This window comes from Rattus norvegicus, chromosome 5 (assembly GCF_036323735.1).
Source record: "Rattus norvegicus strain BN/NHsdMcwi chromosome 5, GRCr8, whole genome shotgun sequence".
Classification (NCBI taxonomy): domain Eukaryota; kingdom Metazoa; phylum Chordata; class Mammalia; order Rodentia; family Muridae; genus Rattus; species Rattus norvegicus.
This window is the reverse complement of record NC_086023.1, coordinates 126,309,185-126,321,705: the sequence shown is the minus strand read 5'-3', so window position 1 is coordinate 126,321,705 and position 12,521 is coordinate 126,309,185. Positions and strand designations below refer to the sequence as shown.

Below are 12,521 nucleotides of genomic sequence, written 5' to 3'. Positions count from 1 at the left end.
GGGCACAACCCATTGTGGGTGGTGGCACCCCTGGACTGGTGGTCCTGGGCTCTTTAAGAAAGCAGGCTGAGCAAGTCATGGGGAGCAAGCCAGAAAGCAGTATCCCTCCATGACCTACCTCCATACTCCTGTCCTGCCTGAGTTCCTGCCCTCACTGCTTTTGACAATGATGAGCTTTATATGGAACTGAGAAAATTAACCCTTTCCTAATCAAGTTGCTTTTGGTCATGATGTTTCAAAACATCATCAGAAACTCAAACTAAGTCATGTGAGGTCTAGGAATGCAAGCTCAGGTCTTTATGATTTCATGGTATGTTAGTTACTCTTGATAAAAACATTATGACCAAGACAACTTACAGAATAGTTTATTTGGGCTCACTGTTCCAGAGAGGTAAGTCTGTTGTGGCACAGAGGCATGGCAACAAGCAGTGGGAATGGTGGCTGGAACAGGATGCTGAAAGCTCACATTTTTCATCTTAAGTGCAATGCAGGCTGTGCTGATTTGAATAGGAATAGCTCCCATAGATCCCCCATGTGTTTGAATGGTTGGCCCATAAGGAGTGACACTATTAGGTATGTCCTCGTTGGAATAGGTGTAGTGTTAGAGGAAGTGTGTCAGTGTGTGGATGGGTTTTGAGGTCCATCGTGGAAAAGGGCTTCCTTCTAGCTCTGCCTGATGATGCCAGTATTCTCCTGGTTGCATTTGGAACAAGATGTAGCACTCTCAGCTCCTCCAGTGCCATGCCTGCCTGGATGGTGCCATGTTTCATGCCTTGATGATAACGGACTGAACCTCTAAACCTATAAGCCATCCACAATTAAATGTTGCTCTTTATAAGAGTTGCCTTGGTCGGGGCTGGGGATTTAGCTCAGTGGTAGAGCGCTTACCTAGGAAGCGCAAGGCCCTGGGTTCGGTCCCCAGCTCCGAAAAAAAGAACCAAAAAAAAAAAAAAAAAAAAAAAAAAAAAAAAAGAGTTGCCTTGGTCATGGTGTCTCTTTGCAGCGATGGAAACCCTAACTAAGACACAGGGACAGCAAATTGGAAGTAGCTGGAGCTTTTTACTCTTGAAGCCTACCCACAGAGGTAGTGACATAAACTCATCTAGCCTGGCCACACCTTCTAAACATCTACAATCAGTGCCACAAATAGAGACAGAGTAATCATTCGGCTATGACTATAGGGACATTTCTTAGTCGAACCACCGCACATGGCACACGCCTTACTGACTAAGCCATCTTCTCATTCCAAGATATTCATTTTGGAGAGAACTACAACTCAGAAAGGTAACTACCCAGTGTGATGGCTTGGATAGGTATGGCCTTCACAGATTCATGTATTTGAAAGCTTGGCCATAGGGAGTGGCACTATTAGGAGGTGTGGCCTTATTGAGGCATGGCCTTGTTAAAGGAAGTGTGTCACTGTGGAGGCAGGCTTTGAAGTCTTAAATGTTCAAGCTACAACCAGTATAAAACACATACAGTCTCTACCAATAGCCTACTGATCAATGTAGCCTTAATTATTTCTATGTAGCCTTAATTATCCTGGAACTCTCTACAGAGACCAGGCTAAGCTGGAATTCATAGAGATTGTCCTGCTTCTGCCTCCCATATACCTCTACACACACACACACACACACACACACACACACACACACACACACACACACATTAGACATCCTCTTGTCTCTAAGGCCCCTGCATCAGGGTTTTCGTTTGACTCCCTGACGCCCTGGTGGAGTTGGGGGTGATAGTAGTAAATGGAACAGGCCCCCAGTTCTACCCTTTCCTTTCTAGGGACATTGGCTCAGTCATTTCCCTTCACTGTGCATCCACTTCCCCAGTCATAACATGAGAGAGCTAGGAAGACTTCTGGATTTCAAATGTTTTTAGTAGATTTTTTTTTTGATGAAATTCTTAACATGGCAACCAATCATGTAACAGATGCAGTAATGTTTCTCCTGTTGAAGAAGGCTCATGCTCTTTATAAACAAATCCCTTGACTCTGTTTTGTGAAATATTAATTCCATGTGACAGTAGTACAAGCGTCCAAGGGAAAGGAAGGAAAAGGAGAGCCTATGCTCCCCTTTGGCCAGCAAAGTTCCACAGATGATTTGCCTATTAAAACTGTTGGGGCCTTGACCATACCAGCATGGTAATGTATAGTTGGGAATGGTGATGTAGACAACAGTTTACTCAGTTCTTGAGACAAGAGTTTTATTATGTAGCTCAGTGTGGTGGTTTGAATAGGTATGGCCCTCATAGATTCATGTGTTTGAATGCCTGACCCATAGAGAGTGACACTATTAGGAGATATGGCCTTGTTGGAGTGGGTGTGTCCTTGTTGGAGGAAATGTGTCACTCTGGGGGGTGGGATTTGAAGTCTCCTATGCTCCAGCTATGCCCAGTATGACATATCCTTCTACTGCTACCTGTGGATCAAGATATAGAACTCTCAGCTTCTCCAGCATCATGTCTGCCTATACTCTACCATGCTCCCACCATGATGATAATAGACTAAACCTCTCAAACTGTAAGCCAGCCCTAATTACATGTTTTGTCTTATAAGAGTTGCCATGATCACGGTGTCTCTTCACAGCAATGGAAATCCTAGGACACCCAGTAACATAGCTAGCAAACAAAGAACCTAGAATAGAGAACAGTCTCCCCAAACCCTGATTTATTATTCAAGTATCATTTTACCTTTAATTTCTATCTATCCATTCATCCACTAACTAGTTTCTCTATCTAATCAAACACCAGCCAGGAACACTACAGATAAAATGCACATATAGGGGCTGGAGAGATGGCTCAGTGGTTAAGAGCACTGGCTGCTCTTCCAGAGGTCCTGAGTTCAAATCCCAGCAACCACATGGTGACTCACAACCATCTGTAATGAGATCTGATGCCCTCTTCTGGTGTGTCTGAAGACAGCTACAGTGTACTCATATATAATAAATAAATCTTTAAAAACAAAACAAAAAAACCCTGCACATATGAAATACCTTTTAAACTAAAATTTCACCATCTGTGCACTTCATAAAAAATGGTACACGAGCTAACCTTGAAGAATGAATCAGTGCTAGCCAGATAAGCAGGAAGCATGGAGTGGGAAGGCAGATGGCAGAAACCTACAAAGGAACAGGAAGGTAAGAGATAAAAATCAGGTAACAGGGAAACCCTGGAATAAAAGACTAGATTTTACCCAGAAGAGATGAGGGACTTATGACCAAGGTTATGATTAAAGCTTGACTGTTAGAAAGATCCTTCTAATGCTACACACAGAATCTCAGAGAAACATTCAAAGAGGCAGGAATGGAAACTGGAGCAGATGAGAAAGGAGCACTTGTACACACATGGGCATGCTGGCATTGGCTGGAGTTACAAGTGTTGTGAGCCTTGAGATATGGGTCCTCAAGCTTGAGCAGAAGAGCACTAACCACTAAGCCATCTCTACAGCCCTGGCAGCAGAAGTCAATAGAAAGGAGAAAGGAAGGGGCTACAATGACTAAGATAACTGATAGGGTGCTGCCTCTTGTAGGTGGAATACCTTCCTATTTCTGAGATAGCAAAACTCACTTTAAATTGTTTCTAAATGCCTTGCTGACCATTTGCAAGTATAAATCTTAAAGTGCAATTCAACTTCCAGCGGAAACTGACAAGATGTAATGAAAAGCATGACGGAAAGAAGGCATTCTTTTTCTCAGTAAGTTTGGGTCTGAAGCACAGGTCACAGATGCTGCAAGGTGTCTGCCATCAAATGTCTGGCTAATAATCTTGTTTTAATTTCCAAAGTCATTTTGAAGACCTACTGATAAAGATTATTAGTGTCATGTTGATTCTTATTATTTCAAAAATATTTCTGATATAAACTCGTGTAAATTCAACTGAATGTCACAAAAATGGATCAATAGTATGGGACGGCAGACTTTAACAGGACATCTGAGTTTGCCTTACAAGTGGGAAGAAGATGGTAAGTAACTAAGATTTACTTATCTGCAAGGACAGTCAAGTCTGTGACTCAGCCCCAGGAAGCAGTCCTCAAACCTTCCTATCATGGCTAAAGTACTTTCATTTCTAAAAAAAATTATCGGATACTTTGACTTAATTCTTGAAGTCTGGTCTGCTCCCATGTATTGTAATGCTAAATTCTGTAGGCTTTTGTTGTGCAAACCTTGTTGCTTGATTTGAAGCTGTAAAAATTGCTACATTTAATTGAATTACTAGAGAAATTAGAGGTAGGTAGGTTTTGAGTTAGCTGGTTGAAAAGAGAAGTGAGCAGAGAACAGGAGAAGAAGGACAAACAATGGGGGAGGGGGAGTTATGATCCCCACCTTGAGGGGAGATGGGCTGTAAGCACGTGGTCAGGAGAAGCAGCAAGTGTCTGTGCACGTCACTGTAGCACTGTAGAGGTAACTGGCCCAGCAGTTAGAAGAGTAGATTAGGGGTTGCCCCTAGTAATTGTCAAAGCCAAATAAAATAACCACAGTCCGAGACTCACTTTGTAAGCTAGTCGGGGTAAGTCTAAATGGGATCTACTGCACTTAACTGTGTCAGCTCTAGAACAATGAAAACAATCAAGAGTGTACGGCTTTATAATCCTTAAATTAGAGTTACGGAATCTCTAAAAACAAGTAAATTCCCTTCCACACAGAGGAAGAGAGAAAAATCATAAATCGTCAATGGTGGGAACAGTTTCTCACTGTTAGACAAAATTATAAACATGAAAATGGTCATATATTTTGTTGAAAATTCACCACAGGCATGCATTATAAAGACCACTACCACTGTGAGCTTATCAAAGAAAAGTGTATGAAGGAAATGTGACTGAAGACTGACAACACTCAGCAGTAAAGATTCCTATGGGAACAGTGAGAGTGAGCAACACAAGCTTTAAATGAAACCAACGCTTTCAAAAGGCAAAAAACAGCTCTTCTAAAACTGAACAACAATTTTCTTGGTTGACTATCTGCAGTTTACCCGACTGAACTGTCATATCTGAAGCTTATTTGTTCAGTGCTCTAAACTCAACTTTTTTTAAGATTTATTTTTATTTTATGCAAATGTGAGTTTTATCTGCATGATTGTGTTTAAACCACATGCATCCCTGGTGACCGCAGGGACAGGAAGAGGGTGTTAGACCCCTGGAAGTAGAGTTGAGCACAGCTGTTTTGAAGTCACCATGTGAGTGCTGAGGACTGTGCCCTAGACCGCTGAGCCATCTCTTCAGGCCCACAACCCAAAACTGTTAAAGTACATTGCTCATTTCTAATCCTTTTCAACAAAACAGACTGAAGTGCTCCTCGGCTTGTAACATCATTATAAATGCAGACATTCTCTTAAGGTTACGATGCACACAAAGGTGTTTCAAATCGCCCTATAAAAACTTAACTAGCCTGCTTTTAAGGTGTCCTTTCTCCTATAACTAAGGGGCTACAGACACTTCTTACTACAGTCCAAAGTCCTTACTTCTTAGTGCAAACCACCTCATGTGAAAACTATGCTTAGATGAGGGGACAGGAACAAGAGGATGGAATGGAACCCCTGTCATGAAGGCAGGGTGGGAGATAAACTGGATGGTAGCTCTGCCTGTTCTCTTGGCGCTCCAGAAAAGGAACTACACAGAGGGTTGGAGGCCAGCCTGAGTTACATGAAGCCCTGTCTCAAAAGTCAAAACCAAAACCCCATTCATAAAACACCTCCAACAAAAAGAAAGGGGAAATATTTCTATGAGCAGTAGGGGGTGAGAAATAGCAAGAAGGAAAGTGGAGGGCTGGGGAGGGCAGTAGAGGAGCAAGTAAGCACAAAGTATAATGGTGTCTGTGTGTGAAAATATCTTGAAGGAACCTATCTCCTAGTATACTAATCAAAAAACAAATAAATGAAACAATAAAGCTAAAACACATATGAATAAATCTATGTGCTTTAGTGCAGTGAATTTCTTTGGAATTCCAAATATGAAAAATTTCCTAGAAAATTTATCTCTGGCTTTGAAAGATTCTATTAAATCTTTTTTGACACTTTCTTATTCAAAATGAAATCTTTCAGTGCTGAAAGGAAGCTTAGCAGTTAAAAGCATGCGCTGCTCTTACAGAAAAACTGTAACTCCATCTTCACAGGATCTGACAGGCCTAGCCTCTGCAGGCTCCTGCTCTTATGTGCACACACACACACACACACACACACACACACGCTAATATCTGAGAAGTAAACCTAAAAATGTGTAAGTACACTGATATACTTTCCTAATAAAAGTTGAAACCTTGCAAGGCCTGGTGGCACAGGCCTTATTTCTAGCACTGGAGAGTCAGAGGCAAGAGGATCTCTATGAGTTTAAGACCAGTCTGGTCTACAGAGTGAACTCTAGGCCAATTAGCTACACAAAGAGACCCTGCCTTTACACAAAAACAGAAAAACAAACAAACAGCCCTGAAGTCTTCTCTTCAAACTATCAAAGCAGTAAAATATAAAGAACGACAACAGTTAATTTTCAAATCCTAGTCTAATAAACTATATGATTCTGCCACAGTCTACTATGATAAACAGACTAAAAGCACAAGACACCCAGAAGGAAATTCCTTATACCAATTACAAATATTCTAAAAGCAAGTGAGGGCCAGCAAGCCAGCTCAGCAGGTAAAAGCCAGAACGATAAAGCAGAAGCCTCACAAGCTGGGTTCAACAGTCAGAGCCCACATAAACAGCTGGTATTGGGCTGGAGAGGTGGCTCAGTGGTGACAAGCGTTTGTTGCTCTTGCAGAGGACCCAGGTTTGGTTTCCACATGGCAGTTCACAATCATCTGTAACTCCAATTCCAAGGGATGTGGTACCTTTTTGTGGCCTCTGTGGGTACCAGGTACACATGCCATACCTATACGTACAGGCAAGCAAACATTTTTTCATGTATAATTCATACACGAAATAAAAACAAATAAAACAATTTTTAAGCTGGATGTGGTAGTGTACCTTTGTGATCTCTGGAATCCTCCAGCAGGATGGAAGGCAGAGACAGGCGAATCTCCCAAAGGCTCATGGGCCAGTCAGCCTGAGGTACTTAGCGCAGCAGCAGAATCGAGAGACTACCTCAACAATGGAAAATAGAATCTCAAACACGCAGACACAGACAGACAGACAGACAGACACACACACCATTAAATAAACAATTGAAAAAATCTTAAAGGCAATGAGAGTGTAAACAAAAGTGAGAATCCAGACCTTCCATGCACTCACTCAAAAATTCCCCAAGGAACTCCACAATGATCACAGAGAAATGTTTACTTCAAAAACCAGGCTATCCCGATTCATCTTTCAGATTCTTTACTTTTATTTCATCTACTTTCAACTGATCTGAGGATTTTTTTCCTCAAACCTTTACATGATTTTTTGAAATGTATCAAATCATAGTAAAGCAAACTACAGATCATATATTCTGATCACTGTTAATTAATTCACACGTGTTTTACATGTGCTATGTCAGGGCCACCTTAACCTGAGAACCAAAACCAAACAAAACAAGGAATTCTTGCAAATACTTCTGACATAATACTACCAAGGACTGTCACATTCAATAAAAAAGCATGAAATTCACAATTACTTGTCTGATTAGAATATGAAATGATATTTCAGAGAGTATTAATGAATAGAACTAGGCAGCTAAGAAAAGTCAATTCTTTAGTCAATGTAAAACTCCTTTCAAAACCTTTTAGCATTCACTAAAGACAAAATTAAAAAGGGAAAGGTATACTTCATAATTGTTAAAATTTCTAAGCTGCCAAGGATACCTGGTCAGAGTTCTACTGACTCTCTGGGCAAGACTACAATACAAGGACCAATTCCAGAGCCCTGTGGAGACAGACTACAGAGCAGCTCTCAGCTGAGGCACTGAGTTTACTTTGGCCACAGTAAAAGCTTCTCACGGTGTGAATTTGAAAGCTCAGGAGAAGTCATTTAAAGCAGTTGTGAGATATCACACACTTTAATAAAAATAGGACAGACTACCTATTTACCATGGAATCGTTCTGGAATAATGCCATTCATTCAAAACCAAAACCAAAAGGATCCTTAAGAGTTCCTTCCAGACCCAAAACCCAAGAACCACTTCTACATCCACATCCAACAATACTAGCAAGAATAAAACAACTTCCTTTGCAAGGCAATACCTTTACTTAATGAAGACCATTACGAAGGTTTCCTATAGTCTCTGTGTTTTATGGGCTATCTGGTCTCTCTAAATACACCTCTTGCTCTTACTGAAATGCAACTTTTACTTTTCAAATTTCTAATTTTTAAAGCAAGTTCTAACTACAGAAGGGCACCAAATCACCAAACTGATTCTAGCTACATGACCTTGGTAAGTCACTTCACATAAAATGAGAGCCTGAAAGTAGATTATTAGAATGTAAACTGTTCTGCTGGCCAATCTACCCACCCCCCCTGCCATGGGACAGGGAAGGCATGAAATGTTTATGATTGACAGAATGGCTGCTGTCCCAAAATACATATAGACAAATAAATGTAACCATTTTTTTTTCTTTTCTTTTTTTCAGAGCCGGGGACCGAACCCAGGGCCTTGCACTTGCTAGGCAAGCGCTCTAACACTGAGCTAAATCCACAACCCCAAATGTAACCATTTTTATCATTTTTCTGCCACAATTTTTTTATTTATGTACTAAGGACATGACCCAGGTTTCCAGGTATACTAAACATATTCTACCACTAAGCTGCATCCCCTGCCTCAAAAACTAATTTATCGTCTCAAAAAGATTTCTAAAGGACGCTGAAAATAAGATGTCCTAAATGTAGAAAGCAGACGTATATGTATTTTAAGATACAGTAGTCTGCTCTTAGAAATAGGGGTGAATCAGACAGAGCTGGCAACGGTCGCTGTGCTCACTCCGTTGTCTCCCTTGGACTCATTACCGCACCATCTTTTCCTTCTGAAAGGAAAGCATCTGGCTGTACTAGCTGCCTCTGTCGAGACAACTTCCCTTTGAGGCCTCAAAGGCCACAACTATAAAACAAGGGGACTCAACTAAGTATTAATTTCTGAAATCTATGCTTTAAAAAAAAAAAAGATTCTGCTTTCATTCTACCCACTAATGTAGCCCTGATGCCTTGATACAGCCGTTCGCCATCCTAGACTCAGAGAGTAGCTTCACGATCCACCTCTTCCCAAATGCTTTACCTTCCCTTGCCATCTACACTGCACCAAGGAACGCAACCCTAAAACTATTGCATGGACACAGCTAAAAGCGCCCTGGCTTTTGATGCCAGAGACCTGCACTGGAATGTAGGTTCCGCTACTAACTGCATACCTACAATGGTGTGTACTAACTATTTTACTGAGGATTAGTAAAATGTCAAACAGCTAACCTGCAGCTGGACATACCTTTCAGAAGCCCCAGTTTCATGGATGTCATACGTGATGATTTTTAAAACTGTTAAAAATATTCTTATCACATGCCTGGTGTGGTGTCAGAAGGTGGCCTGTACTCTACCAGCATAGAGTAATGAATGCAGCCTTAATCAGCCCTCTTGAACTCTTACTAAGTGATAGTATAGGCCCAAGCCACATGTCAGGAGAAATGAGGGCTAGACTTTCTTTTAAAAGAAAATGTTCTACGGATTATCGTGAAAGCAAACTTCTCAGCCTGCTGTTTTATTCAAAGAAGCCACTCCAGATTGTGCCAACTTAAATGTATGGCAAGTAAGCTAATGTCAAGGTGCCACAGGTATTTTAACTTACACTGTCAACCACAGGAGATTAAAAGCAGAAACAGAAAATAAAATCTCTCACCTACTGAAAACACACTGAGCTCTGTAAGACATGTATAAACATGTTCAGAAGAAGTGAGTTTTCCTCTTGATTTCTAAATAGACGAAACTGGCTGCTAGGACAGGGAAGAGTGATGGGAGCTGGTATCTTAAATGTCACACTTAAGAACTGTCGCTTTAAGACCAGGTGGTGGTGGCACAGGTCTTTAACTCCAGCACTTGGGAGGCAGAAGCTGGCAAACCTCTGAGTTCGAGGCCAGCCTATCTTTCAGGACAATCAGGAGGACTACACAGAGGAAATCCTGTCTCAAAAAAACTCAATGAACAAGAGAGGACAGCCAATTACACAGAATCTTAAAAATCCCCAAAAAGAGCTACTGGTTAACGGTGGACTTTTAGCTGGAGACTGGAGGCAAACACCAGACTGAGAAACTGCTGCAAACACAGTTGCTGCACAGAGCGCTGCTCAGGAAAACAAAATCAGGTGTCTTAGCTCAGAAATTACCCAAATTAATTTCTCTAAAATCACAAGCCTACTTACTAATTTGAGATCTGTGCTGTTCCGTAGCCAGACTAAGCCAAGCTGCTATCCTGGACCCTAAAATACACTATCCGAAGAAAAGTACAAGAATTTCTGCCACGAGCTGCCATTTTCCTGCAAATTAATCATAACCACTATGGCTTCTGGGTGATTCTTCCTTGTTTCGGCAAGCTTGTCAGCCTCTCCCATGCTCTTTGCACACAGTGTAAACCAAACACTAAAAGTATAGTTTCGTTACTTAAGATACTAGGTATCTGACCAAACGCACTAGACTCCCTTGTCTAGACTCCAGTTCCATTTATTTCTCCTCTCTAGTCTATGCCCCCGCCTCCATTTTAACCTCTCTAAGGCTAGAACCCTTTCCTCAGTCTAATTTCTCCTCTTCAGTGACCCCTTAGTCGGTTCGCGTCCCAGCTTCCACCTCCCATTCCTGATCTCATGGCTGTCTGGTCCTTCCTTTGCTCCTACTCCTGCCCAGACTTCTCACTCATTCTTTATCCCAGTCCCATTCCACTACTTGTCCTAATACCTGACCTTAGTCAAGCCCATCCTTCCAACCTAGACATTAAAACAGCCAAACCTGCTCCTCTACCCTGTATTCATTCCTACCATTCCTGGTCCTGTCTAGGCCCTTCCTCATTTTAGACCCTGTCCACTTTCTAACGGTTGGCTTAAAAACCTAAACCCTATTCCTAACCCCACTAGTCACTCCTGTGTGACCCGGCAGAGGCCTCTACTCTGGCAGGCCAACAGCAACGCACTATTTCTGATTCTCAACTGGTACCTATCCCAATCCTTCAGTAAAACCTAGAGTCACAAATACTGTGGTCCACTGGGACCTCAGTTTTGACACCTGATATTCATGTCCTTCCCATTTCCCAAGCCACACGAATTTGGAAATGTGGACGCTCCTCCCCATCCCCTCCAGGGATTCCTGCCCACTGCATAGACTCGGCAGGTAGCCTATGAGACCCCTCCGCAGCCCAGAACCGTATACCTAACTCCATGCGGGAATATACCTCTCCCAAGGCCCTTCTCCCCATTTGACCCCGGTCTAGTGACCCCGATCTCTGACCAGAGCCGGTGTTCTATTATCTCCGTGTCCCGAGTTTCATTACAGCCCCCGCCCAAGAGTCCCACTGCGAGCAGGGCAGGCTACGTTCGCTGTCCACGGGACTCCAGCGCGGCGGCCTCTCTGGCGAGGTCAGGGCAACCCCACTCACCTCCGCGTCCACCACCTCGTGGTAGGCGGGCGGGGGGTCAAAGCCGCCACCACCTCCGGTGCTCCCGCCACGGGAAGGCCCGCTGCCTTCCCCGCCGCCGTCGCCCCGTGGGCCGCCTCCAAGCCCCGGACTGGGGCCGCCGCTATCCATGGGCTCGTAGCCGCCGTAGTCGAGGCCCGGCCGCTCGTTGGTGAGCAGCGCCACGGCCTCGTTGATGTCGTTCTTGGCCAAGCGCAGGGCCTTGCGGATGGTGGCCGGGTCCGAGAAACCCATGCACAGCAGCGTGGTCATGTGCTGCTCCTCCTCCGATTCCATGGCTCGGGCCTCGGAGCCGTGCCGGCCGGCGTGCGGCGAAGCTGCGGCTCCCGGGCCTGGAGGGCCGTGCCGCGCTGCCTCGGCGCGGTCCCCGTACCCGGGAGGGCCCCTGCGCTCCTGCCCCGCGCGCTCGGCGGCCGCCGGGCCAGGGTTAGGTGCACGCGTGGGCGCCGCGAGCCGAGCTGGGGTGGTGGGGCGCTCAGGCGCGGCCGGCCGGCCCAGCCCTGCGCGCCGCCATGTTGGCCTGCTCCTCCTCTTCGCGGGGCCGCGCCTCCGCTCCCGGAAGCAGCACAAGCGGCGCTCGGGCGGCCGTACCCGGGCACGGGCTGCTCTGAGAGGTGTGTATGTGTATGTGTGTGTGTTTTTCTCCGAGTCCGGGGCCAGGGAGGGGCGTGCGCGAGCGTATCTGAGGTGAGAGGCCGTGGCGTGCAGAGCGAGCACGAGAGTCCCCCGCCCGCGCCTCCCGCCCACCCCTTCCCGGGCAACAGGTTCCCTCTGGGACGGGAGGGGCTGGCGGGGAGCCGCTTGCTGACGGCGTTGCTGAGGTCCCGGGACGCCCCGGCCTTGGTGGCTTGACGCCACTCGTGTCCCATCCCGGGCGACTCCACCCGTCGTCCCCAGAACCCTGCTCGGTTCTCCTGAAGTGTCCTGCGGTCCGAGGAAAGTGACCC

General features: G+C 44.7%; 1 protein-coding gene across 2 annotated transcripts in view; it reads right to left on the bottom strand.

Moving 5' to 3' along the window:
• Positions 1-12,310, bottom strand: part of Usp24 (ubiquitin specific peptidase 24) — a 129,752-nt gene extending 117,442 nt beyond the window's left edge. Inside the window, exon 1 of one of the 2 annotated variants that reach the window (XM_006238511.4) lies at positions 11,536-12,310. In XM_006238511.4, the coding sequence (XP_006238573.1) occupies positions 11,536-11,850 (315 nt within the window). In that variant the 5' untranslated portion in view covers positions 11,851-12,310. The remainder of the gene's footprint in view (positions 1-11,535) is intronic. The other variant, NM_001271206.2, reaches the window with a different exon arrangement.
• Between the last annotated feature and the right edge of the window lie 211 nt (positions 12,311-12,521).